Genomic DNA, 26,231 nt, shown 5'->3' with positions numbered 1-26,231 from the left:
TAAATGACCTGGATGAAAACATGTTTTATTAGGTCAGCACAACATTGTGGCTGCAGTGCATGTTCTATGCAGTTTTGTGTAGTACATTTCAGTTCCTGTAGGACCACGGTTTTGAGTGTAGTTGTACAGATCTCCTCCAGTTCTGAAGATTAGTTCCACTCACAAGGGGTGTTTGCTGGGGGCGCGGGTCCACTGGTTGATATGTCGTAACAGAAAAATTTAGTTTGCTCTAACAGGCAGCAGGAATACTAACATTTAGCTTTCATGCTGGGTTATCATATTTCCTGAAGATGGCCATAATTATTGCATCTCTGAGGTCCCCTAGTGTAATCTCCCCCTTCCCAGATGTGGATTTGTGACTGAATGTCTTCCATAATGTGTTTTCAGACTTGGACAGGGAGCCCATTTGAGCAGGGTGACCATGGTTTTACAGTCTAACAAAACTGCAGTGAGAGCTTCTTGTGTTGTAATTTGCTCTGCTAATGGGGAAGATGTAGTGAGAGGGAGTGCAGTCATTTACGGGCCATATTCATCAGGATATCAAAATGTAGAGACTGGAAAAATTAAAAGACAGTTCCAGTAAATGTGGTATAAGTAAATATTTAAAACAACATTAAAACAACTTTTATAATAATCATCTGAAATCCAGAAGCAGTTTGATGCAATTAAGATAGATAGATACTTTATTGATCCCAAAGGAAATTACAGTGTCATAGTAACATTACACAAGTGCAGAGATATAAATATTAGAAGAGAAGTAGAAAGAATGAAAATAAGTTACCACAAACAGTCCAACAGGAGATGCTGGTGCTCCACTCAAGTCTGTCATCCAGGTGCACCCTCAGGTACTTGTAGGTCCTCACCATCAATAGTAACTGGGAGCAATGCAGGCTTGGTCTTCCTAAAGTCCATCACCATTGCCTTTGTCTAGGGGATATTGCCTCAAGATTCAGGGGAGACGATTTAGGACGGAGATGAGGAGAAACTGTTCTTCCCAGAGAGTGGTGAATCTGTAGAATTCTCCGCCCAGGGAAGCAGTTGAGGCTTCTTCACTAAATATATTTAAGATGCAGTTAGATAGGTTTTTACATAGTAAGGGAATTAAGGGTTATGGGGAAAAGTTAGGTAGACAGTTTACAGATCAGCCATGATCTTATTGAATGGCAGGGCAGGCTCAATGGGCTGGATGGCCTTCTATTGCTCCTATTTATTATGTTCTTATGTCTTACTGATGTTGAAGTGCAGATGATTTAGTGCCCTGTTTTCATCCTCTTGTCCTCCCTTTATACACCCAACTATGAGTCATCAGATAATTTGCAAATGACATCACTCAATGTTGTGTCTAAAGTCTGAGGAATGCAAGGTAAACAGTAAGGGAGCCAATATAATCCCCTGTGGGGCTCAATAGCCATGACATACAGCTCTGAAGCTGCACAGACTGTGGTCTTCCAGTCAGGTTGTCTATTATCCAGGATACAATGGAAGTGCCAACCTGTATTGAAAGAGCTTTTCCCCCAGCACTGAGGGCTGCATGGTATCGAGGGCACCTGCAAAATCAAAAAAACACGATCCTCACCGTGCTAGCCTGCTAATCCAAATGGGAGTAGACACTGTTCAGCAGGTAGATGACAGAATCGTCAACACAAATGTGTTCCTGGTAGGCAAACTGCAGGGGATCGATGGCTGATCTCACCAGGGGTCAGAGATGAGCCTGGACCAGCTTCTCTATGGTCGTCTTGATGTGTGAGGTCAGGGCTATTGTACGATAGCCATTCAAGACTTTCGGTTGGCCTTTCTTGGGTACTTGGACCATACATGATGTTTTCCACACAGTTGGGACCCTTTCCAGTCTGAGACACAGATTGAAAATGCACTGGAGAACTCCACACAACTGCTATAAGGTATTTATAGTGAGAGGAAAAAGACTGAACTACATATTAGAAAAAAGTTTAAAATGTGATATCCCATCAACATTTCAATATTTTTAACTGTTACGTATCCTTTAACTTTACTACAGAACAGTTTTATTTAATTATTGAACCAGACTCCTTCACAGTGACCCCAAATGAATGTAAAATAGAGCCCACTTCATTTTATGTTCAGAGTCTTAAAAAATCTGAATCATATCGTGTAAGATACTCTTAGAACATGAGTTAAAATTGCAAATGTTTTGGTTATTTTTTTTAACAGCAAGTTGTTATGCTGTATAATATACTGGATGTGAGAGGGAGGAGTAAGCCGGAACACAAGCAAATCTGTTAATGTTGGAAATCCAGAGCAACACATACAAAAAACTGGAGGAACTCGGCAGGCTTTTAGATACAAGTAGATTCAATATTAAAATTCAGAATAATTAAACTAGCGCTTGAGAGAGGAACAAGAATTTTCCTTCAGCTCAAGAGTGGTGAATCTGTTTAATTTGTTGCCACAGGCGCTGTGGAGGCCAGGCCTCTGGCTGCATTTAAGGCAGAGGTTGATAGGTTCTTGATTAGCCAGGGGGAGAAAGACTATGGGGAGGAGGCAGGAGAATGGATCGGACTCGATGGGCTGAATGGTGGAAATACAGAAGAATAATGAAAGATAAGCTTGTGTTGAGCTTCATTATCGTAGTAGAGGAGGGCACTGACAGATAGGTTAGAGTGGGAATAAGATGGAGAATTAAACTACCAGGCAACAGGAAACACACAATGCTGGCCCATAGACTGAATACAGGTGCTCCGCTATGTGGAGGCATTGGCCCAGGTTGTTGGCTTTGTTACAAACAAGAGAAGATCTGCAGAATCCAAGCCGACCACACAAAATTCTGGAGGAACTCAGCAGACTAGGCAGCATCTATGGAAGAGAGTAAACAGTCGACATATCATGAAGAGCCTTGGCCTGAAACGCCAACTGTTTACTCTTTCCCATTGGCGCTGCCTGGACTGCTGAGTTCCTCTAGCATTTTGTGTGTTGTTTATCTTGTTTCCTTTCTTATAGATTATTCCTCCGCAAGTGGAAAACATGCTTAGTCTGATCTGCCAGGTATGTCTTCTTGCTCTGCACTTCATGGCTTGTACACTCTTTTCTCACTTTCTGACCTATCCAATTCACTCAATGATCAGATAACCTTGAGTATAATTTATGCACTGCTTTACCACACCAGAGATGCTCTCTCCCCCACCCTTTCCTGTCGCTTACCAATCTTTTCTCTCCTTTCTAGTTCCGACAAAGGGTCTTTCACCGAAAGGTTCACCTTGTTTCTGTTCCCACTGATGTGGCATTACCTGAGAATATTTCCTACATTTTCAATTTTTGTTGTACGTAGAAGAAAGAATGATTTTCATTGTAAGCTGAAGATGACAAAGTTGGTTGATGTGTTGTAAAATTACCGATCAAACTTAGACTCTATTGGCATGTATTACAGAGATTATTGTTCACCTTTCCGACATGATTGGTAAACTTTCTGTTTAACATTGCAGTGGTTTGCATGTACTTGTGAATTTGGTAATTTCCTTTATTTGATGCCCATCACCTTCATCCTGTTTTTAAATTTTTGTTTCCATGTTCATTCCACTTTGAGGCTATAACCGTGGGTAACCATTTTCCATCACAGCAAAAGCTACACTCATTCTGGAAGTAAAGTGACATTATTTTGCATGCACAAGTCATTGACTCACACAGCATGGAAACAGGCCCCTCGGCCCACCGACGCTGCGCCAATCAAGAACCTATTTTTATACTAATCCACCTTCTTCTGTAGAGCACAGACATTCCTATCAACCAGCTCTCCCCCAGACCCTATCACTCATCTGGACATTCAGGGCAACTAATGGCGGCCAATAAACCCATGAACCATTTTTAGAATGTGGAAGGAAAGTGGAGCACCTTGAGGAGACCCAGGAGATCCCAGAGAGAACGTGAAGACTGCAGACAAACAGCAGTGTAGGTCAGTATGGGACTCGAGTTACCGCAGCTGTAAGACAGCATCTCTACCAGCTGTGGCGCTGTGCCACAAACCATTGTCAGCACCTCTTGCTGGGCCAGAATTTATTGCTCAACACCAAATGCCTTGAGACTACTGTGGTGAGCCTGTTTGGAAATGCTTTGTCCACTTGGTAATGGTTCTCTGGAGTTCTGTCAAGTTGACAGCTCCAGTGGTTTTTGCCTAGTAATTATGAAAGGAAAGAAGACGTATTTTCAAGTTATGAAAATTTATTACTGGAAGAGAGCTTGCAAGACTTGATACTCTATTATTTTGTAGCACTGGTACCTTCAGACAGTAAAGACTTGGGTTTGTGATCGGCTGATGAAGGAGACTTTCTGAATTGCTTTACGATTTTTGTAGATAGTGTGCATTTGGCAACGTTATACCGATGATGAAGGGAGTGTGTTTTTATTGATGGAATGCTAGTAAAGGTTTGGATGGCCAACTCATCTCCTCCATAAGTGCACCACAAGGCTGTGTGCTTAGTCCCCTGCTACTCATTTTACACTTATGACTGTGTGGCTAAGCACAGCTCCAGTGCCATATTTAAAGTTTGATTTTGACACCACTACCGTGGGCCGAATCAAAGGTGGTGACGAATCAGCATACGGGAGGGAGAGTCACGTTGCAGCAACAACCTCGCAGTCAATGTCAGCAAGACCAAGGAGCTAATTTTTGACTTCAGCAGCAGGAAACTGGAGGTCTATGAGCCAGCCTTCATCAGGGGAATCGGAGGTGGAGAGGGTCAGCAACTTTTAAGCTGCTGAACATTATCATTTCAGAGGACCTGTCATGGGCCCAGCACATAAGTGCAATCACGAAGAAAGAATGGCAGCACCTCTACTTCCTTACAATTTTTTGAGAAGATTTGATATGACATCTAAAACATTGACAAACTTCTATAAATGTGTGGTGAAGAGTATATTGACTGGCTGCGTCACAGCCTTGTATTGAAATACCAATGCCCTTGAACAGAAAATCCTATGAAAAGTAGTAGATATGGCTCGGTCCATCATTGTTGTCCTCCCTGTTGACTGCTGTCTTCCATTGATTCTATTACAGTAATAGGATTTATTGGATGTCTCCACAGGAAAATGAATCTTAGGGGTGTATATGGTGACAGAGGTTTTCTTTGATTATAAAGTTACTTTGAACTTTGCAGGATTCCATGTTCCAAAGGCTGTTTTGCTTCTTGTGTTGTTGTAGTTGCTCTCATCTCAATATGTGGAAAATATTTCCTTTGACTTAAAAGAAGTGGAATAATTGAATTGCTTAGAGAATGAATAACTTGTCATAGAATACCCCAGCCTCTGGTCTGCTTTGCAGTCACAATGTTCACCATAGAGCAACTTATCTTCCAGTGTTGTTGTGTTCCTGTGATAATATCTGAACCATAGCAGTAACATCATTGCACTTAGTTTAGAATGTTAAGCTGGTTATTATTCCCCAGCTTTATATTGATGGACAGTTGCCAGGATTCCAAAATAAAATGTACTTTGATGCACAAAGAAATGTTTCCCCAGTGTATATTTACTGTGACATTTAGAATATTCTCTAGAAAGTTTGAGAAATATTAACTATTGTATCTCAACAATATTTTGCTCTAATGTATCAAATGGACTTTAACACTGAAAAGGAAAACATGCTGCGTGTATTAACAGAGATGAAATTCAGAAATACTACATTGACCAAACTGGGTGAAAACTATCCACAAGGATGCATGAACAGCAACTGGCTGTAAAGCGGCATGACCAACTCTCCTTAGTGTCTACCCTCGAAGATCGAGAGGGACAAAAATTCGACTGGGCCTCGGTGAGAGTCATGGCGCCAGTGAATGCACGGAATTCCCAGAAGTGAGGTCTTCCGCGAGCAAACACATAGACCTCGATCCGGTTTGTGAGTCAATGTGGGTAAAATTCACCACCCAACCAATCAGCGGTGAGATTTCCTCCCCATGTCACAAATGAGTTTCTGAAATGAAAATCAGATGATTAACATGTATAGCCAAGCATTTGGAGGATGCAGCACAATTAACAGCACACCAAAAATGTCTCCTTGTATAGTGATGAAGCTTTTACAAGTAAATTGTAAGATCAGAGAACCCACTCAACCCAATTTTTTGAAAATTGCCTCAAATATTCTATGAGAAGAGAATAGTGGCAATTATGCTATGCATTATTCAGATACACACATTTATCAAGAGAGAACAACCTATTTTGTTTAATCAATTTACATAGAATTATATAAAATATACAGCAAAAACAATGTACTCAACACATCCTTGCAAGTTTTTACAGACTCTTAGAGTCTCCTTTCAGAAGACCAGTTAAAACTGTTCAGTTAATTTTAAATCTGAGAGATTTTTGATAACTCAAAATATTCAGGACTATGAGGAAAATGTGGGTATGGTGGTATTTGATATAGTGATTGATACATACATAGTGATATATGATATTTATTGCATAAATCTTGACTATTTCTGTAACCTCATTAACTAACTTTTTGCATGATTTTGCTTTCTGGAATCAATTCTTACATTTTTTTTCTAATGTTTCCTGCTTCTGATGTTTGTTTATTTGAATCAGGTTCAAAGTACATTTATTATCGAAGTATGTACACTGTATACAACCTGAGATTCGTCTCCTTACAGGCAGCCACAAAACAAAGAAACCCAATAGAACCCATTTTAAAAAAAGACAGTCAAACATCTAATGCACAGAGAGAGAGAAAAACAAATCATGCCGACAATATAAGTCGGCAAATAGCATTCAGAACAAAAGTGAGCCCACAGACACGAAGCCTGGAGCAGGCCACATCCTCAGCCTCAGTTTGATGCAGATCCAAGTAAATGTTGTGAAGCAGTGAGAAGAACTGCCCAACACTTGCCTCTGGTCAATGAAAAAGCAGCTAGAGGAATTTTACAAGTATATTAAGTATTATACTATTTTGCATTCGGGTTAGTATTTCCATTATTTGAACACTAGGCCTGAAATGGGAATACATTACCTTCTCTTTGTATGGAAAAGGAGATAGTTTAAATGCAATAATGCTGGTGTAATGGAATATACTACTGTACATAATGAATTCAGGACATCTTTGGTACAGTGTTTGAGAGATAACGCAGGTACCCTTCAGTGGTATCACTTTTGTAGGCATTTGCTGTAGAAGAATAAAACTTTGTGGTATCCCAAGATTGTGCATTCAATCCCCAATCTGGAAGCTGGAGCAAGTAATTTAATGCCTGCTTAGTGTGGGACCAGAAGAGTATATGGGGAGCAGCCTTCTTCCATGTCAGATGTATGTAAATTCTCTCTCTGGTAACATTTTATCATTCTGCATTTTCTGATCATTCATGTTTATGCCACATTGCTGTATGGAAAATAAACTTTAGCATTTTTCTGTGCACCATCTGTGATTACACTTTAAAGGAATATCACTGACTCTGGAAAAACCTTCGAGTGGTCCGGGGCCAGAAAAGATGCTGTATAAAATCTAAAAAGTTTAGTAACCTGAAAGATGAAAGTTGTCTCTTTTTCCAGCACATTGTTTTTGTTACAGTTCATTATACTTTCCATTTCTAACATGTCTGACATCATTCATTCTTTTTGTTGTAGAAGAAACGGAAGCAGAGAAAAAGAGATGAAGATTCTCTGAGCTTGTGTAGCCTCGATGGAAACGTAAGCAGTATTTTAATTTTTTATATAGTTATCCAACTCTCTTTAGATTTTAATGGGAACGAATAGCAAAAATGTGTGAATATATTTCGAGTCTGTTGACTTCACATTGGGCAATGTTGTAACAAGTCTTCTCAAGACTTGTTATTGCATCTTGTTTAAAAATTGTTCGTGGTACATGGAGATCAGTTACTAATAAACAATGATGAGGACTTTATTATTCGAAAGTTATCACAAGTGAGTTAATTGATTCCCTTTTTGAATGGGGCCACTTTCTCAATTGGTAGTTTATATGTTGTTTTATCATTTCCTTGCACAAATTATTCTACTTGGAATTTTCTTTGTGTTTTGAGGCGTTTTTCATTCTTGCACCTTCTGAGCTGCAGTTTTACTATGACTGGGGGAACAAAGTGTGAATTTTCAGGAAATGTGCTGAATAGGAAGTGGTTCTAGAGACAAGACTTCAACATAACGCAGACAGTTTGACCTAGATTCTTCATTCTTAGCAACCAGGGCAACATTTACTGCAGATGGGTAAACATGTCTTTGAAAGGAAAGCCAAGCTGCACTTGTAGCAAAACGTTTGCATGATGCTGGATGCATCCTTTGATAGTAAGTTAGAATATGTTGAGACTATGGAGCAACAATTCATTTTTGTAGAATCAAGTAAACCGTAATGTTTCTTCTCAGGCAGTCCCTTGGGATTACATTTTAGAGTCTCAATGAGGCATATGTTGGATCTGCAGAGTCTGCCACAGGTGATTAAAGATTTGCTCTATTTATCATACGTACATCAAAACGTACCATGAAATGCGTCATCCGCATCGTATCATCAGACCAGTGAGAAGTATGCTGGGTGGGTCTCACCATGCTTCCGGCACCAACTTTGCATGCCCACAACTCACTAACCACAGGTTTTTCAAACGTGGAACAAACCGGAGCACCCAGTGGAAACTGATGTGGTCACGAGGAGATCGTGCAAATTCCTTACAGACGGCGGTGGAGATGGAATCCTGACCTTGCTGCTGGTGGTGTAACGGTGTTACACTGACCACTGTGCTACAATACCGGCTCTGGTACGGATGAAGCAGGGAATACACACTTGGACAGGTGGATGTATGCAATGGGATGTAGTGCACTTTTGCCAGTTTTGCCAGGCTTCCACATGTTCCCAGCAGAAAGACCAGAAGTTTATGCAGCCATAATTATCCTTTTGCTTTTGGACAGATATGGGGAAGGGATTAATTTTTCCCAAAGAGCTTAAAAGAAACTCCATGAATAGCTTGGTCAGGATGTTAACATTGCTTTGCTTATCCTGACATTGAATTTCAAGGATTTTTCAGATACAGGTGGAATGATTGTTCTCTGGTGCTTTGAGGTCCCTACAGTAAGCCATATAAACCATATAACAATTACAGCATGGAAACAGGCCATCTCGGCCCTTCTAGTCCGTGCCAAACACCTACTCTCATCTAGTCCCGCTGACCTGCAGTCAGCCCATAACCCTCCATTCCTTTCCTGTCCATATACCTATCCAATTTTTTTTTTAATGACAATATCGAACCTGCCTCTACCACTTCTACTGGAAGCTTGTTCCACACAGCTACTACTCTCTGAGTAAAGAAGTTCCCCCTCGTGTTACCCCTAAACTTTTGCCCCTTAACTCTCAACTCATGTCCTCTTGTTTGAATCTCCCCTACTCTCATTAGAAAAAGCTTATCCACGTCAACTCTATCTATCCCCCCTCATAATTTTAAATACCTCTATCAAGTCCCCCCCAACCTTCTACGCTCCAAAGAATAAAGACCTAACTTGTTCAACCTTTCCCTGTAACTTAGGTGCTGAAACCCAGGTAACATTCTAGTAAATCTCCTCTGTACTCTCTCTATTTTGTTGACATCTTTCCTATAATTCAGTGAACAGAATTGTACACAATACTCCAAATTTGGTCTCACCAATGCCTTGTACAATATTAACATTACATCCCAACTCCTATACTCAATCTCTGATTTATAAAGGCCAGCATACCAAAAGCTTTCTTCACCACCCTATCCACATGAGATTCCACCTTCAGGGAACTATGCACCATTATTCCTAGATCACTTTGTTCTACTGCATTCCTCAATGCCCTACCATTTACCATGTATGTCCTATTTTGTTAAGTCCTACCAAAATGTAGCACCTCACACTTATCAGCATTAAACTCCATCTGCCATCTTTCAGCCCACTCTTCTAACTGGCCCAAAATCTCTCTGCAAGCTTTGAAAACCTACTTCATCATCCACAACGCCACCTATCTTAGTATCGTCTGCATACTTACTAATCCAATTTACCACCCTATCATCCAGATCATTAATGAGAGTGGAGAGCCGACCACTCTCCAAATCATATGGGAAGCAGGAATCTCTGCTGCCCAGTTGACCCTGAGCTTAGTGCTAAGTTTGAGGGCATGATTCTCAAGTGCACACTTATTGAGATAGTTGAAGGCAGTGGTGAATGTAATCACCCCACTGTCAGCCTCCAGAGGTTGCTCCCAAGGGATGGGGAGAATGCACATTATCCAGGATCTCTTAGTGAGCACCTGTTGAATGCAGAAGTCTTTGGCAGTGGGGACAGGTTACTAGGAGCTTTTTATTTCCTTGTAGGCATTAAATGCCAGGTCTATTCTTCAGGGAATGAGTCGACAATTACTTAAAGTTGAACCTCTGAGCATTGACTGGGCAATGCAGCTGTCATTGAAGTAACCTTTATTCTGTGATGGAGGTGACATAGTTCAACAGTTTACAATTTGCCTGATAGATTAGCTGCACTGTAATAGCAGCCTTTTGGAGATAAGGCATTGCGTTCCAGTAAGCAAGACTGAAGAAGTGTTGGAGCAAAGCCACGGCGTTGTCTGACACCGATCTGTACTGGCATGTGCAGTGTGCATCTTGCCTTAACCTCATGAAATGTTAAATTGGTTTAAATCGCTTCATGCATGCCATCATGGAATCAAGTGATGGAAATGAATTTCTGTGTTCCATCAAATCAAGAAAGGACACAAACACTTAAGAAGATCAAGAACAAATATGGATTGTTGTTGACGGTGCTCCCTGCATTTCTCTGAGCTAAAAAAATAGTGTCAATCATGTCCAATGTGCCTCTGGATAAACAGAATTTGCTCTGAGATTTGTGAAGAAATTCTTTCTCCACAAATCATAGAAGGACCATTGCAACGGTTCTTTTTTGTGAAGAGACTGGGAGAGACTCCTCTGTTGTTACTGCCAATGGATTTTGTCCCCTTCTTCATGTATGACATCTTTGCATTCTGATGCTACCCTTCTCTTCCCAGATGTGAGAGATGAGATGAACTTGTGTCTCAAGTTACTGCCCATCAATTAGAACTTCAGTAGTGAATACCCTCTGCTTCAAAGGCTGTTGTTTTTGGATGCTCTGCAGCCTTATCAATTCCTATTAATTTGTGTTCCTGGCAGGACTGAACTGAACAGTTTGCTCTGGGATGGAGTTAAGAACAGGGCCATGATTAACAAGTTCTTTGAAATACACTCTGCACTGGAGCTAACTGTTTCCTATCTCATGAAAGTGAGTCTTGAATGTTCGTGCTATGTAGAGCCTGGACAATGCTGAAGAATCTGCGTGTTATGGTTATCAGGGAGTAATAATATGCCCTATAACTCTGTTGTGAAATCGATTTTATATAGACAGTGTATATATTTGGCTCATTGACTAACTCTGGTCACAGCCACCTGACTCGCCAAGAAATAACAGGTCATATACCAGCATAAATTATGAACAGAGTATACTTACAAATTTTTCAACTTTATCAAACAATTAACAGGAAAAGAAAAGAAACGTAAAAGGGCCCATTGCAGTAAACCCAGTCCAATGTGCACATAAACATTGGAGCTCATTTCTGAAGTAGTCTGGTGTATCGCTGTGCTCACATGCTGAACCTACGTTCTGTGTGAAAGACCATCTCAAATGAACTGGCTAACTCAGGAGTATTGGCACTTCCTCCTTGGAACCATTCATCTACACAAAGCACTTCTTACAATGGGATCTCTCCCCTGGGCAGCATTCTGCATCTTCCATTGTGCCCCTCTGCGCAGCTCCCGCCAAAAGCTTCCAAACCAGACCACTGTACTTCAGAAATCTCATCCCGTCCAGCCCTCTCAAATGTTCCATTGGGCAGAAAGTTATGACACGTATCAAAACAACCCCGACTGGCTGACACCACATTCCCAAGTTGGATAGCGTGGCTCCTTATCTTTGGCTGAAGTCAAAACGCTCATTCTAACAAGACACACTGCTTTTACAGAAAACTTCTAAAATAAAAGTACCTCACAGTATATATGTTGATCGGCATCAACTTACATTGATACCTTCTCAATTTCCATTCGTAACACTTTCCAAGTAATGGTTTTGATGAAAACAGAACTGCTGAAGTGATTTATGTTGAAGTATTTGAACCTGTGAATAATATTTGGCCCTTTGAACAATTGAACCATATTTAAAAGCTTACTACGTGAAAGAATCTATATGTGGGGAGGTGTGGAGCTCTAGTGTTCTGAAAATCTGAATAACATTGTCTGTGAAATTCTTGCCCTTTATTTGCTGTGGAGGCATCCATGTTTCCAACATGGTGTCCTGGACGTGTGCTCCGACAGGGCCTGCATAGAGCATAATTTGCTAAAACATTTGCAGAGCAGTAACAACCTGATACAAATGAATGCCAATGCTGACTTGAAGCTGCTGCTGCCGCCATTTTGGAATGCCACATTAAAGCGTTTTGTCTGAACTTTTGTAATGCTCAGTTGTGTGAGTGCCCTCCCATCATTCTGCTCAAATTCTGCTTAATTACTGGATTGTCCCGAATGCTAGTCCAATACATTGGCTTTCCTGTAATAGGTTAAATTTTCATTAGTTTACAGAAAGCAATATGACTAATTGTGTAGTATTACTAGATTCATTTACAATACACCAAAAAAATTGTTCTTTTTGCTATGGCTGCCCTCATGGGTCGAGCATCCAGTACAGGCTGCCTTTTTAGTAGCACAAGCCACTCAGAACTTCGGCTATCTGCCAGTCCAGCCAGTCAACAGTGAAGATTTGGCGCTAATTGCACTACTGGAGAGGTAGTAACAGGGCAGAAAGAAATGGCAGACAAACTTAATAAGTACTTTGCATCAGTCTTCACTGTGGAAGACATTAGTGATATACCAGAAATTTGAGAGTGCCGGGGGCAGAAGTGAGTGTAGTTGCTATTACTAAGAGGAAAGCTAAAAGGTCTGAAGAGACACAAGTCACCTGACCCGATAGACTACACCCCAGAGTTCTGAAAGAAGTAGCTGAAGATATTGTAGAGGAATTAGTAATGATCCTTCAAGAATCAATAGATTCTGGAATGGTTCTGGAGAACTGGAAAACTGCAAATATCACTCCACCCTTTAATTTCCTTTCTTCTGTCTCCCTCCCCTTCTTTTAGTCCAGTTACCCTGACTTCAGTGGTTGGGAAGATGTTGGAGTCCATTATTAAGGATGAAGTTTTGGGGTACTTGGGGGCACAGGATAAAATAGGCCAAGGGGGAATCTCGCCTGACATGTCTGTTGGGATCCTTTGAGGAAATAACAGGCAGGAGAGACAAAGGAGAATCAGTGGATGTTGCTTAGTTGGATTTTCAGAAAGATGTATACAAGGTGCCGCACATAAAGCTGCTTAACAAGGTAAGAACTCATGGTATTACAGAAAGCATACTAGAATGGGTAGAAGGTTGGCTGACTGGCAGAGGGCAAAGAGAGGCAAAAGTAAAAGGGGGCTTTACATGCTATGTGTCTCTTATTTGGACTTGGCAAATCTTCCCAAATATTACTTCTTTCAGGAAAGTTAAATATAGGTTGCCATTTGATATATGTACACAGTTTAATCTTAAATTATTAAGATTGGGTAAGTTCTAAACACATTTTGATTTGTTAAGTACAATGCATGAAGATGACATTCTACAGTATGTAGCAGCTCAGCTGAAACACCTTACTTAATATGACTATTGCTCGGGTCTCGTTATTGTACCCATGTGTCAAGAAAAGCTGGACCATGTCTTGTGTTGCCGTTTCATTGTCTGGCTGGATGTTACTGGTATATAATGATGGTTGATCTTATGTAGATTTTCAGAACTCTTAAAAATAGGTATTTATAATATTATTTAGTATAGCTGATACTTTCTAATGTAAAATAAAAATGCTATTGTACAAATAGTACTTGGTATGGTAATTTTCTCTTGTCCCTTAACATTCATGGATTTAATATCCTACAGATTTGTTCGGCTAATATCTAAAAGAAGATTATTTAACTGGTGTGTCAATGTGAGTGTGATGGTTACAACTTTTCAAGTGGGGATTTCCCAAGATGTGGGTGAAATGTTTCCTTTACTTTAAAGCAGCAGACCACTAAACTAAGGGGAAAAATTGGCTTTCAGAAGACCCACTTCCTACTCACCTCTCAGTTCTTGCACAATGGTGACCTATATTTGAATAGCAAAGGTTTCTTTGATTTTATGTGGGTGTGATCTGTCTATACTCATTTGGGGTCAAATTACATAAGAGTTTCATTGTAATGATCGAGCCCATTTTTGTTCCTTTTTGGAGGATGTCCATAAATGTACCTTTGTAACACACTATGTTTTTAGAATGTATTTTATTGGCTATGATGGAAATGCTTTAAAATATTTAAGATCTTAAGGAACCCTCTCAGCCTCAACCTCCTGTCTTCTCTCCATATCCTTTCATGTCCTGACCAATCAAGAATCTATCAACCTCTGCCTTAAATATACATAAAGACTTGCCCTCCACAGTTGCCGGTGACAAGGAATTCCACAGACTGACCACCCTCTGGCAGGAGAAATGGGCAGGGTTCATGGATTTGTGACAGAGAATACAGGGAAATTGATGGGCAAATGAGACTGAGGAGATACCTCAGAGATGGCATAGACTTGGTGGACTGAATAATTTTCCTTCTATATCATAACAAAATCAGAGAGCAGATTTTAAGAAATTTCTTTCAGAGAAAACCCTGAACTGGTGGTGGAGTTCCTGCAACGGTTTGTACTCATCAATGACTTTGTGGCATGGAAATGTTCATTCAACACTGGAGAGACATGAGATAAATCATTTTGAATTTCTCATTCTTGCTAATGGTCAGAAAATGTAATCAGGGAAGAGCAGATATATTATTGCAAAGGCTCCACAGAGTTATTTTATTATAGAGTGGCAGAAAGGTTCACTTCTAGCTCCACTTGTTTTTTTTTCCCTAGTTGATCTAAGGATGCATTTGACCAACTCTCTGACAGATTTACAGGGCAGGTAGACCAAAATAAGGCAATTACAAAAACCTTAGTGGCCTTCTCAGAAGTTCGTAAACATTTGCGTCTATCCAGCCTCAGGCCATGGAATAGCAGCCAAGGTTAGAGCAGCATAAAAGCTTTTCTTTCTAGATAGCACACCCAATGCAGCGTTCCACAAAATACCTTTGTCAAATTTATTGCAACTTTCCATATAAGTTGCAGTTTGAAAGAATTATCTTTCTTTTTATGATTGTAAGTACTGTTGCCAACACTTCACTGTCCATGAAAGGAATGGGCTAAGGCACCTTCAGCTACTGCCGTCCTTGTAGTGAGGGTATTCAAGTACTTTTACTCAGCAGTGGCAAGAGAGGGTATTGAAGGTGATAACATTCTTGTACACCTTATTACAGGTGCCTGGTAACATACCTGGTCAGGTGCTGAGGGACTGTGCAGTCTAGTTAACAGAGATCTTAATGGATATCTTCAACATCTCTATTGAACAGTCCACTGTTCTATTTGACCTCCTACCATCAGGCAGGCGGTACCGTAGCATAAAGACAAGAATTGTTAGGATGGGAAACGGCTTCTTCCACCAAGCCGTAAGACTCTTGAACTCATTACCACCACCCAAGTCTCTCCATGAATGAAGCACCAGTACAGTTATACTGTTTACTTATTAACTTCTGTCATAAGTGCACCTTATTATTTGTTAATTTATTTGCGGTAATATCACTTTATTTGCTCTGTGTGTGAGTTATATGTACTTGGTCCAGAGGAACATTGTCTCATTTGGCGGTGTACATCTCTACAGTTAAATGACAATGAATTCGTCTTCTAGGTGCTTCTTGTAGATAAGTCAACAATTTACAATGTAGGGGAGTGTATAGTCATGCACTTTGGTTAAAGGACTAAAGGCATAGACTATTTTCTAAACCGGGAGCAAATTCAAAAACCAGAGGAGCAAAGGGACCTGGGAATCCTCGTGCAGGATTCCCTAAAGATGAATTTGCAAGCAGTAAGGAAGACAAATGCAATGTTAGCATTCATTTTCAAAGGACTAGAATATAAAGGCAAGGATGTAATGCTAAGACTTTAAAAGGTATTGGTCCGACTGTATTTAGAGTATTGTGGACAATTTTGGGCCTCATTTCTAAGAAAGGATGTGCTGGCATTGGAGAGGGTCCACAAGCGGTTTACAAGAATGATGTTGAGGAATGAAAGGGTTAATAGATGATTAAACACAAGAAAACCAGAGTGACACACCCAAAATGCTGGAAACTCAGCAGGTCAGATAACATTTATGGAGAGGAATAAACAATTGATGTTTCAGGCCAAGACCCTTCATAAAGACTGGAAAGGAAAGGGCAAGAAAAATCTGGGCCCGTGCTTGTCCTTTCCAATCCTGATGAAGGTTTATGCCCAAAATGCTGACTGTGCGTTCCTGTCCATGGGTTTGCATATGGATGAACCTGTACTGCTGAAGTTTAGAAGAATGCAAGCGGTGGGGGCGGGGAATCTTGTTGAAGCCTACTGACTATTGAAATGCATAGATAGAGCGGACGTGGAGAGAATGTTTCCAATAGTTGGAGATTCTAGAAGCAGCGAGCACAGCCTCAGAGTAGAAGGACGTCGCTTTTGAACAGGGATGAGTAGTTTCTTTTGCCAGACGGTGGTGAATCTGTGGAATTTATTGCTACAGACAGTTCTGGAGACCATGGCTTTGGGCATATTTAAAGCAGAGGTTGATAGGTTCTTGATTAGCAAGGGTGCCAAAGGTTATGGGGAGATGGCTGGAGAATGAGGTTGAGAGGGAAAATAATCAGCCAGGATTGAATGACAGAATAGAACTGATAGGCTGAGAATTCTGCTCCTTTGTCTTATGGCTTTAACATTTTTTTGAATTTTCAAGAATATGTCTAAATCCCTTCAGAAAATTACATTTCAGTCTGCTTCCTTCATCCTTTCAGACAATTCATTCCAGATCTTGATAATACACTGTGAAGGAAAAACATCTGATCTCTATCTCCTCCTCAGTGGACCTTTTGCCAAGTAAGGAAAAGGGCTAACTGAATTTTAATTCTGAAAGATCAAAGTTAAATGTTATCTGTTCATTTAATCTCCATTACCACAACCACATTCACACCACAGTACTTCAATAATGATACCATTCATCTGCCATAGGAGGACCAGTGACATCAGTAAGGGATTCTAAATTGTGAGTTTTGCTCAAACAGCAGATGCTGCTGGTTTTAGTTTGAGCCATCAGTGATGGTGCCTGCCTTCGCATTCCTTCACACGCAGGCTCACTCTGTTTTGAACATGTATCTTTTGAAATTCATCATGAACTTTTTAACATGGGACCTTGGCTCAAATCCTTTGAATATTAAATTTTACAATTTTTCCATCCAGTTCCTTGCTTCTTAGTCAGCCACACGTTGATTCGAGACGGCAGACTCGACAAGATGTTGCACGCTTTCCTCCATGTGGCCCAAATGCAAAAAAGTTGCATAACGATGTTCTTAACTGAAGCCTGCTTTGAGTTCCAGCAATCTGTCTTTGGATGGAGATAGCATTCTAATTCAGAGGATTGTTGGAAGGGCTGTTCTGCTTCTAGCAGCCTTTTCAACTGTCTCTTGTGTTTGTAGTGGAGACAACAGACCTGTAACAAATACAGTCACATCATCCTACACTCTGCATCATCTGTTGGTTCAGTGCCGCACATGTACCCACAATTTTTTTTGGTCTTCTGGTTTTAATTAATTTCAGAAAATTTAATATTTCTCTAACTTACTGATTAATTACCAGGCTCTGAGTCTTTTGTTACAGGCTGATTTACGGCATTCAAAATTGATTTACTGAGCGCCCTCTCTCCTTCTGTCTCTCTTAACTCCTTTAAAACTCCAATCACCGTCACCCTGAGCAACAAGAAAATAGCTATAAGTACATTTTTGAATCTGTCGCAATACATGGATCAAAATAATAAATCACAGAAATCTAAGATACAAAGTGTTAAATAAAATCTCAATGTTTTGCAGCATATGTAATGAGAAACAAAGCTGATGCTTCAGATCGGTTCCCATTCATCAGAATGTACCCATATGCCATCAACAAAGTGGGAGGAATACCATTGCCACTCAGAATGTGATTAGCCATATTTTGACCATGTGCTGTGGGCTGTCAAAATCCAATTAACACAATGTCGAGAAGGAATTACAGAACAGGATACACTTGTGTGTCCCTGCATGAGTTGGCGTTATTAAAAGTGAGCATCTGTTGCCCCTTGCTTGCATTTTCACACCATTTCAAAAGCTACTTCAGGAAAAGCTCAGGAAGATGCAGAAGAGCAGACCTTGTTCCATTAATGGAGCCATCCAAAAAGTTGAGAAAACCTCTAAATATGAAACTGGTTGTAGCAGTGGATCAAATTACTCATTTTATCTTGTCCTCAAAATGTGCCTTTAGCAATACTGCATCTCATTTCCCATGCAATTTATTCATCTGCAATTCCTGTCACTTGATAACTTCGGTAATTTTCAAAAATTTCTCTGCCTCCTCAGTATCAGAAGAATCTTAATGAGTGTAGATGTCCTCTAGGCTCCATGGATGTGGAGAAGCAGTGCAGAAACAGTTTTCTTGTTATCCGTCCCTAGATGATCATTGACTGTTTCAACAATGACCTTCATTATAAGATCAGAAGTAGGGCATTTTACTGATGATTTGTTATGTGTTGTTTCATTCTAAACCAAAGTTATCCATGTATAATTCTGCAAGACATGAACAATATTGTGGTCTGGACAACAGTGTCACTAATATTTGAATTCTGTACGACAGACAATAACCATTAGCAATAACCCTTAACCAATCTGATTGCATCATCAGGTCAAAGATGTCATCATCAATTCCTCTGGGCATCACCAGTAACCAAAAATGTACTTAACTGGACTAGCCAGCTAACAAGGTTGGATTAGGTGAGGAGAGGGAACTATATATTGCATGGTGAGTATCTCACCTCCTGGCTCCTCAAAGGCATGGCACAAGGAGAAAGACCGGAGGGAGCGTCACTCCAGGAACACTTGGCCTTTACTCAAATAATGCATCAAACAAACATCCACTCCCCTTACCAACTGAGGCTGCAGTGTGTACTGTATCTAGCCCCAGTAATCCCAGAACCTGAGCAGAAAGACAGCTTGAGTTATTACTTTTGCTGAATTGAGGAGCAGCAGTGAGAAAGTATTTGAATATGTGTCTGAAGTAACATCATTTGTTTCCTTGTCTGAAACAAATCTGCAACTATGTCACACTATTCATTTCATCTGATTGTTCTTAAGTATTCTGGCTCGTAGAGCACTTAGCTCACTTGGCATGGCAGAAATGACAATTCCTAGAAACCCTTTATTACCTTCTTCTACATAGAGCTCGTATTTTATAAGGGAAATTAATAATAAAACTCAACTTTGTTCTTTTGCTTTGTTTCCTTTGATCAGGTTAATTTCCTTTCACAGTATGTGAAGCCAAATGTAAATTACACATTCATGCTCTTATACAAAGTTCTAACTTAATGTAAGAATAAATAAATTCTTATTTATTTGTGCCAATAGTGTTCTGACAAAGAATTATAAAAACAGAAAATGCTGAAAGCACTCAATAGGCCTGGCAGTGTCTCATAATTTAGACCCATGGCCATATGGGACAAAAGCAGGTTCGCTTCTCAAATTTGGTTTTCCTCAGAAATTAATTTCTGTTTTATTTATGCACCAAAGGAAATCAGAACCTGTTCAAGCTACAGTGATTCTATTCCAGAAACCAGATCACCTGAACCTGAGTAGTCTAACTGCAGTTTATGGGTGAGGTTTGTCTTTGACCAAGCTCAAAGATATTGTTGATCATAATGATATTCCCCAGGACCTTGAGGGAAGTTTGTGTAGAAATAGCAGGAGCTCTGACGGAGATCTTTAATATGTCATTAGAAACGGGGATTGTGCCGGAGGATTGGCGTATTGCTCATGTGGTTCCATTGTTTAAAAAGGGTTCTAGAAGGAAGCCTAGCAATTATAGACCTGTCAGTTTGACATCAGTGGTGGGTAAATTAATGGAAAGTATTCTTAGAGATAGTATTTATAATTATTTGGATAGACGGGATCTGATTAGAAGTAGCCAGCATGGATTTGTGCGTGGAAGGTCATGTTTGACAAACCTTATTGAATTTTTTGAAGAAGTTACGAGGAATGTTGACGAGGGTAAGGCAGTGGATGTAGTCTATATGGACTTCAGCAAAGCCTTTGACAAAGTTCCACATGGAAGGTTGGTTAAGAAGGTTCAGTCGTTAGGTATTAATGCTGGAGTAATAAAATGGATTCAACAGTGGCTAGATGGGAGATGCCAGAGAGTAGTGGTGGATAATTGTTTATCGGGATGGAGGCCGGTGACTAGTGGGGTGCCTCAGGGATCTGTTTTGGGCCCAATGTTGTTTGTAATATACATAAATGATCTGGATGGTGGGGTGGTAAATTGGATTAGTAAGTATGCCGATGATACTAAGGTAGGAGGTGTTGTGGATAATGAGGTGGATTTTCAAAGCTTGCAGGGAGATTTATGCCGGTTAGGAGAATGGGCTGAACATTGGCAGATGGAGTTTAATGCTGAGAAGTGTGAGGTTCTACATTTTGGCAGGAATAATCCAAATAGAACATACAGAGTAAATGGTAGGGCATTGAGGAATGCAGAGGAACAGAGAGATCTAGGAATAACTGTGCATAGTTCCCTGAAAGTGGAGTCTCATGTAGATAGGGTGGTGAAGAGGGCTTTTGGAACGCTGGCCTTTATAAATCAAAGCATTGAATACAGAAGTTGGGATGTAATGCTAAAGTTGTACAAAGCATTGGTAAGGCCAAATTTGGAATATTGTGTGCAGTTCTGGTCACCGAATTATAGGAAAGATATCAATAAATTAGAGAGAGTGCAGAGACGATTTACTAGGATGTTACCTGGGTTTCAGCAATTAAGTTACAGAGAAAGGTTGAACAAGTTAGGTCTCTATTCATTGGAGCGTAGAAGGTTGAGGGGGGATTTGATTGAGGTATTTAAAATTTGAGAGGGATAGATAGAGTTGACGTGAACAGGCTGTTTCCATTGAGAGTAGGGGAGATTCAAACTAGAGGAATGATTTGAGAGTTAGGGGGCAGAAGTTTAAGGGAAACACGAGGGGGTATTTCTTTACTCAAAGAGTGATAGCTGTGTGGAATGAGCTTCCTGTAGAAGTAGTAGAGGCCAGTTCAGTTGTGTCATTTAAGGTAAAATTGGATAGGTACATGGACAGGAAAGGAGTGGAGGGTTATGGGCTGAGTGCGGGTAGGTGGGACTAGGTGAGATTAAGGGTTTGGCACGGACTAGGAGGGCCAAGATGGCCTGTTTCCGTGCTGTGATTGTTATATGGTTATAACATTTGAGAGGAGCCTTACACTCAACGTCCATAAGACTGAGCGCACAGTACCTTCTGTAATAGGGTTCATGAGGATCCTGAAAAATGTGAGCTGCTTCTCGTATCTTGGGAGCTACCTCTCAAGACAGGCGAATATCGATGATGAAATATGGAGTGCATTTAATATTTCAGCAATATTTGAGTGACATTGCTAATATTTTGTTTGATTAAGCATTCTGTGTTTACATAATTCATTATGGGTTATACATAAGAAGTATGTGAATGGGATACATCATTATGCCACCATGTCATATGTGAGCACCTCACTAAAGAAAAACTAAGTAGGCAAAACATTTTCTGGCTCCTTTGTTTTTCTTTCAATTAGATTTTGGAGTTGCAAAATATCAGTGATGATAAGGAAATTTTAAAATGAACTTGAGATGACTATCTACCTGTCGAAGTGCCTCACATTTTTCCTCAGAAGGGGATAAAGATGTTGAGTTTATATTTTTAAAAAAAGGCAGAAAAGGGGCAAAGTTTAAAAAGTGCATTGCTTCAATAAATTGAACGTTTCACAAAATGAGTTTGAACGACATTTCAAAAATACTGAACTGAAGCCTGTAGATATCCAACTAAGAAAAGTTAACTCCTGTGGGAATGACATTCGTAACAGTGAAATACAACAACCAACAAGGCACACTGGGCTTGCATGAGGTAGAAACAAGAATGATTAGCTGGACAACTACAACTTAATTGGAGATCCATCCACCATTTGCATGCCGCATCTCCAGCAATAGTGTCAACTGAAAGCAAATTAAGCAAAGTACTGGATGATGCCAGAAGAGTTTTCAGGGATGGCATTGGAAAATTCAAACATATCAAGGGCAAAATAATTCTAAATGAAAATGCCACACCTATGTTTTACAAAGTCTGTTGGTTCCTTTTACCAGCCGTGATAAAGTAGCCAGTGAGCTGGATCACATGGAGGCTGAAGGGATTCTTTCTGAGGTTGAGTGGAGCCCATGAGCAATGACAGTGGTCCCAGTAGCCAAGAAGGGTGGGATCTGTGGTGACCTTAAGGTAATCATCAACACAGTACTGGAAATGGATCAAAACACTCTGCCTAAACATGTCTGCAAGGAAATGCTTTGGCAAAATTGACTTAGCTGAGGCCGACCTGAAGGTGGAGGTTAAGAAGAGTCCGGAGTGTTTCTCACAAGGAGTTTTATTGCTGGAAAAGGTTTATTTTTGGAGTAGCATCTGCATCGGCACTCTGGCAGAAAGCTATGGACCAGGTGCTGCAAGCTGCCCAGGTACTCGGTGTTAACTGGATGACGTCAGTGTTATAGTGAGGATGACAAGGAACATCTCCAAAATCTCAAGAAGGTGTTAAAAAGATTAGAAGATTATGGGCTCAGAGCATGATGCACCAAGTGTGAGTTCTTTAAACCAAGCATCACTTACTGTGGGCACACCATTGATGCACTAGTTTTTCACAAGTGTGCTGAGAAAACTCAAGCAGTGGTGGATACTGCGAGGCCACATTTGCCGTCCTCCTCAGGATTTTAGGATTTGTCAAGATAGCTGCCAAACATGGCTCCTGTGCTCCACTCCTTGAACTCATTACTACGGATTGGGAAGAGACTGCAATGGACGAAGCAGTGTGAGGGGGCTTTCCGACAGGCAAAGGAAGTGGTGACGTCAGACACTGTACTCACACATTATGATCTGTATCGTCCGGTGAAGCTTGCCTGTAAGGTCTCGCTTTATGGTCTAGGTGCAGTCATGTCACATGTTATGAGCGATGGAAGGAAATTAAGCACAGATTGACAGAGGGGCCTTGAGTCTGGTTTGGGTTCCAAAACATTTCAGCTAGTACCCGTATGGGAGAGAGTTTAACTTCATTACTGATCATCAGCCCCTAGTGTCCATTTTCAATCCACAGAAGAGTGTTCCACTCACAGCAGCAGCACAAATGCAGAGATGGGCTCTGTTTCTTGGAGGACGCAATTACAAGATCAAATTCAAGAGGAGAAATATTCATGGAAATGCTAATAGATTGTCCTTTTACCTTTGGAAAAGGAAATACCTGCAAAAATTTACTAAAGAGGTCATTCCTTCATGTATTCTCACCAATGCAAATCAAAAATCTCCATGTTACAGCAGGCATGATCCAAAAGGAAAACAGAAAACCACCTTAAATATGGTGAATGAAAAAGAACTATTTTTTGAAGATCCACATCCAAGACCTGGCAAAAAAAAGGCTCAGCAGCTAGTGGGCAACAGTGATCACTGTGCTCCGTTTTCTTTTGAAAGTCTGACTCCTTACAGCAGGTAATTTACGTAACTAAAGTAATTACCACCGACACACTTTACACTTTCACTGCAAAATCCCCTAAATTCACTGGGGTGATAAATAAAGCAGTATCTGTGTTCTCTCCCAGACCCACGTTCCCAGCCTGAGATCCTAGTTGCTCTTGTTCTGGCAAGTCACATTTTTTGCTTTTCCAAAACCTGGCTCCCAAAATTGACATTTTATTCCCAGCTGTGTGTGGTAGGCAATTAGCAGGCAGACAGAGGAAAGAAAATTCACAAATGTGTTCAAAGGAAAAAAGCAAAACATCTCCGCTGATTCTGAGGAATCATTATCTGGTTTGGAGAGTATTGAGGCCATTAATTGGTAGCCCACAAAACCTGGCATAATTGACAGAAGGAGCACACCACCTCAAAACCACCCATGCAGTCAGCTACCTTTTGTTTGATCTGTGGTGGAGTCTGCACTTGGCCTCATTACCCACATAAGGGACACAAAAGCTGGCGTAGAAGCAAGTCATCCTTGAACGGGAGGAACTGCCTTAAAATGAGAAGTAATTCCCCAAACTAGGGTGGGTAGTTTTTCGCAGGTTCCGTATCGTAATCAAGGGGCACAATAGTTCAACAAGACATTCTGGCATCTGTAAGCTACTTTCACATAAAGTATCATGAAAATGTTTCACTATTTTGTATGAGCCATAAACAACTGCTAAATTTTCAATTTAGCAAGCTCGTGGGTCCTTAAAAAAAATTACATGTGGACTGTAGTCCCTGTGTAAATATGTTAAAGTGCATTGAATTTTACAGATTTCTCTTTTCAACTTTATGATAGTTCAACTACCTTGATGTTCCGATATTTATGAGTCTGTAAAATATTTAAAATGTTGTGTTATTTTATGATTTTGCTGTCTGAGGTAATTATTCAATGTGATTCAGCTGCCCAATGGGCTTGACACATCAGTATTGCTGAACCCCAGCCCTGACAGCAAACAACATCAGTAAAGGGAAGATCCACATTATAGATTGCTAGTTCATTGAGATTGCTTTGCTACTAGCCACAAAAATCAGAATCAGATTTAATATCATTGGCGTATGTGGTGAACTTTGTTGTTTAGTGGCAGCAGTACATAAATACTATAAATTACAATAATAAGTATTTATATGTACCTCAGATTTCTGAACCAACAGTTAACCGACCCTTGAATACTATCTCGCTATTTTTGGCTCTCGTTTTGCACTACCTATTTCATTAAAAATAAATAAATATATATAATTAAATAAAATATGTAGTGCAATATAGGAATCCAAAAATAGTGAGGTAGTGTTCATGGCTTGGTTCATTGACTGTTTAGAAATTTAATGGCAGAGGAAAAGAAGCTGTTCCTAAAACGTCGAGTGTGGGTCTTCAGGTTCCTGTACTCCCTCCCTGATGTGAAATAATTCGTACTGTGTGGGGTGTGTGTATGAGAGAACACTGAGATTAGTGATGAATTAAAGGAAATTTTAGATGGTGTTACACTGGTTACGTTATCATTCTACAAGTGCATTTAGGTGTTTGCAAATTCATGTTTTTTTTCTAAACAATGTCAGGCAGTGTCATTGTATAATTCTATACATAGTACTTACAATTCTCCATTCTGAGCTCTTTCTTAAAAAAACATTGTTCAGCACTAATGTTGCTCCCACAAATTAGTGCTGAAACAGACTTGTTGTATCAAAAACAGAAGATTCATTCAGACAGGAATTGTGTAATTTCCTCCTTAACACAGGGATCTGAGATTTTCCGCCATCAATCACGAGGCTACAGTATACCCTAACTATTATAGCTCCTCTGGAGACTAGAGTAATTGGTGATCCTGTAGTCGTAGCCGTACAGTTACAAAGACTACTGAAAAGCCTTAGGCAGACATGAAATCTCAAATTCTCATTTTCATTTTCATATTGTTGATTTATTTCGATGTAATTTTTTTTGCATGGGGATTAAAATATTAGCAAGAGAATTTGAGATTTTTCACAATCAATAATCTGCAAAATGTTGCTCTTGTGTTTCAACTATCCAATTTCAATCCAGTTTCCCTTAACCTACATGCATCTGAAAGGACTTTTTGGTGTGACTAGTGATTCAACAGTAAGGAAGAAATGTTAAGAAACAAAACCACCCAGCACACAATGTTGACATGAGGTGAACGATGAGTGAAAAGTTTAGGTGCTTCTCAGACAGATTTGCCTATATTCTGGGGACAGAATTGACCCCAGGAGTACGTGTTGGACACCACCTCTTTAAATGGATTTCCAGCAGACTTCAGTGGCAAGCTTAAAGTTCCCATTGTCTGAAAGCAATTTTATCAGGTTATTTCAAAGGGACACCAATCACCCCAAAATTTCCTGTGGCACTGTGCTTTTTAACACCAAAAAGGATCAGAGGTGAGTGATTTTAAAAAGGGGTATCAGGACAACAACTTCATTTGTGATTCAATTTGGAATGCACTGCCAGAATTAGTTATTGAGGTGGGCACATAACCAAC

At 40.2% G+C, this 26,231-nt stretch overlaps 1 protein-coding gene across 3 annotated transcripts in view; it reads left to right on the top strand.

Moving 5' to 3' along the window:
- arhgef3 (Rho guanine nucleotide exchange factor (GEF) 3) overlaps nucleotides 1-26,231 on the top strand; it is a 251,673-nt gene that overhangs the window by 122,391 nt on the left and 103,051 nt on the right. For all 3 annotated transcript variants that reach the window (XM_059944170.1, XM_059944169.1, XM_059944172.1), the window contains one exon: nucleotides 7,579-7,641. In XM_059944170.1, coding sequence (XP_059800153.1) covers nucleotides 7,579-7,641 — 63 coding nt within the window. The remainder of the gene's footprint in view (nucleotides 1-7,578; nucleotides 7,642-26,231) is intronic.

The sequence above is a fragment of the Hypanus sabinus genome, chromosome 19 (assembly GCF_030144855.1).
Source record: "Hypanus sabinus isolate sHypSab1 chromosome 19, sHypSab1.hap1, whole genome shotgun sequence".
Taxonomy (NCBI): Eukaryota; Metazoa; Chordata; class Chondrichthyes; order Myliobatiformes; family Dasyatidae; genus Hypanus; species Hypanus sabinus.
Note: the sequence above shows the minus strand (reverse complement) of the source record. Positions and strands in the feature narration are given on the sequence as shown.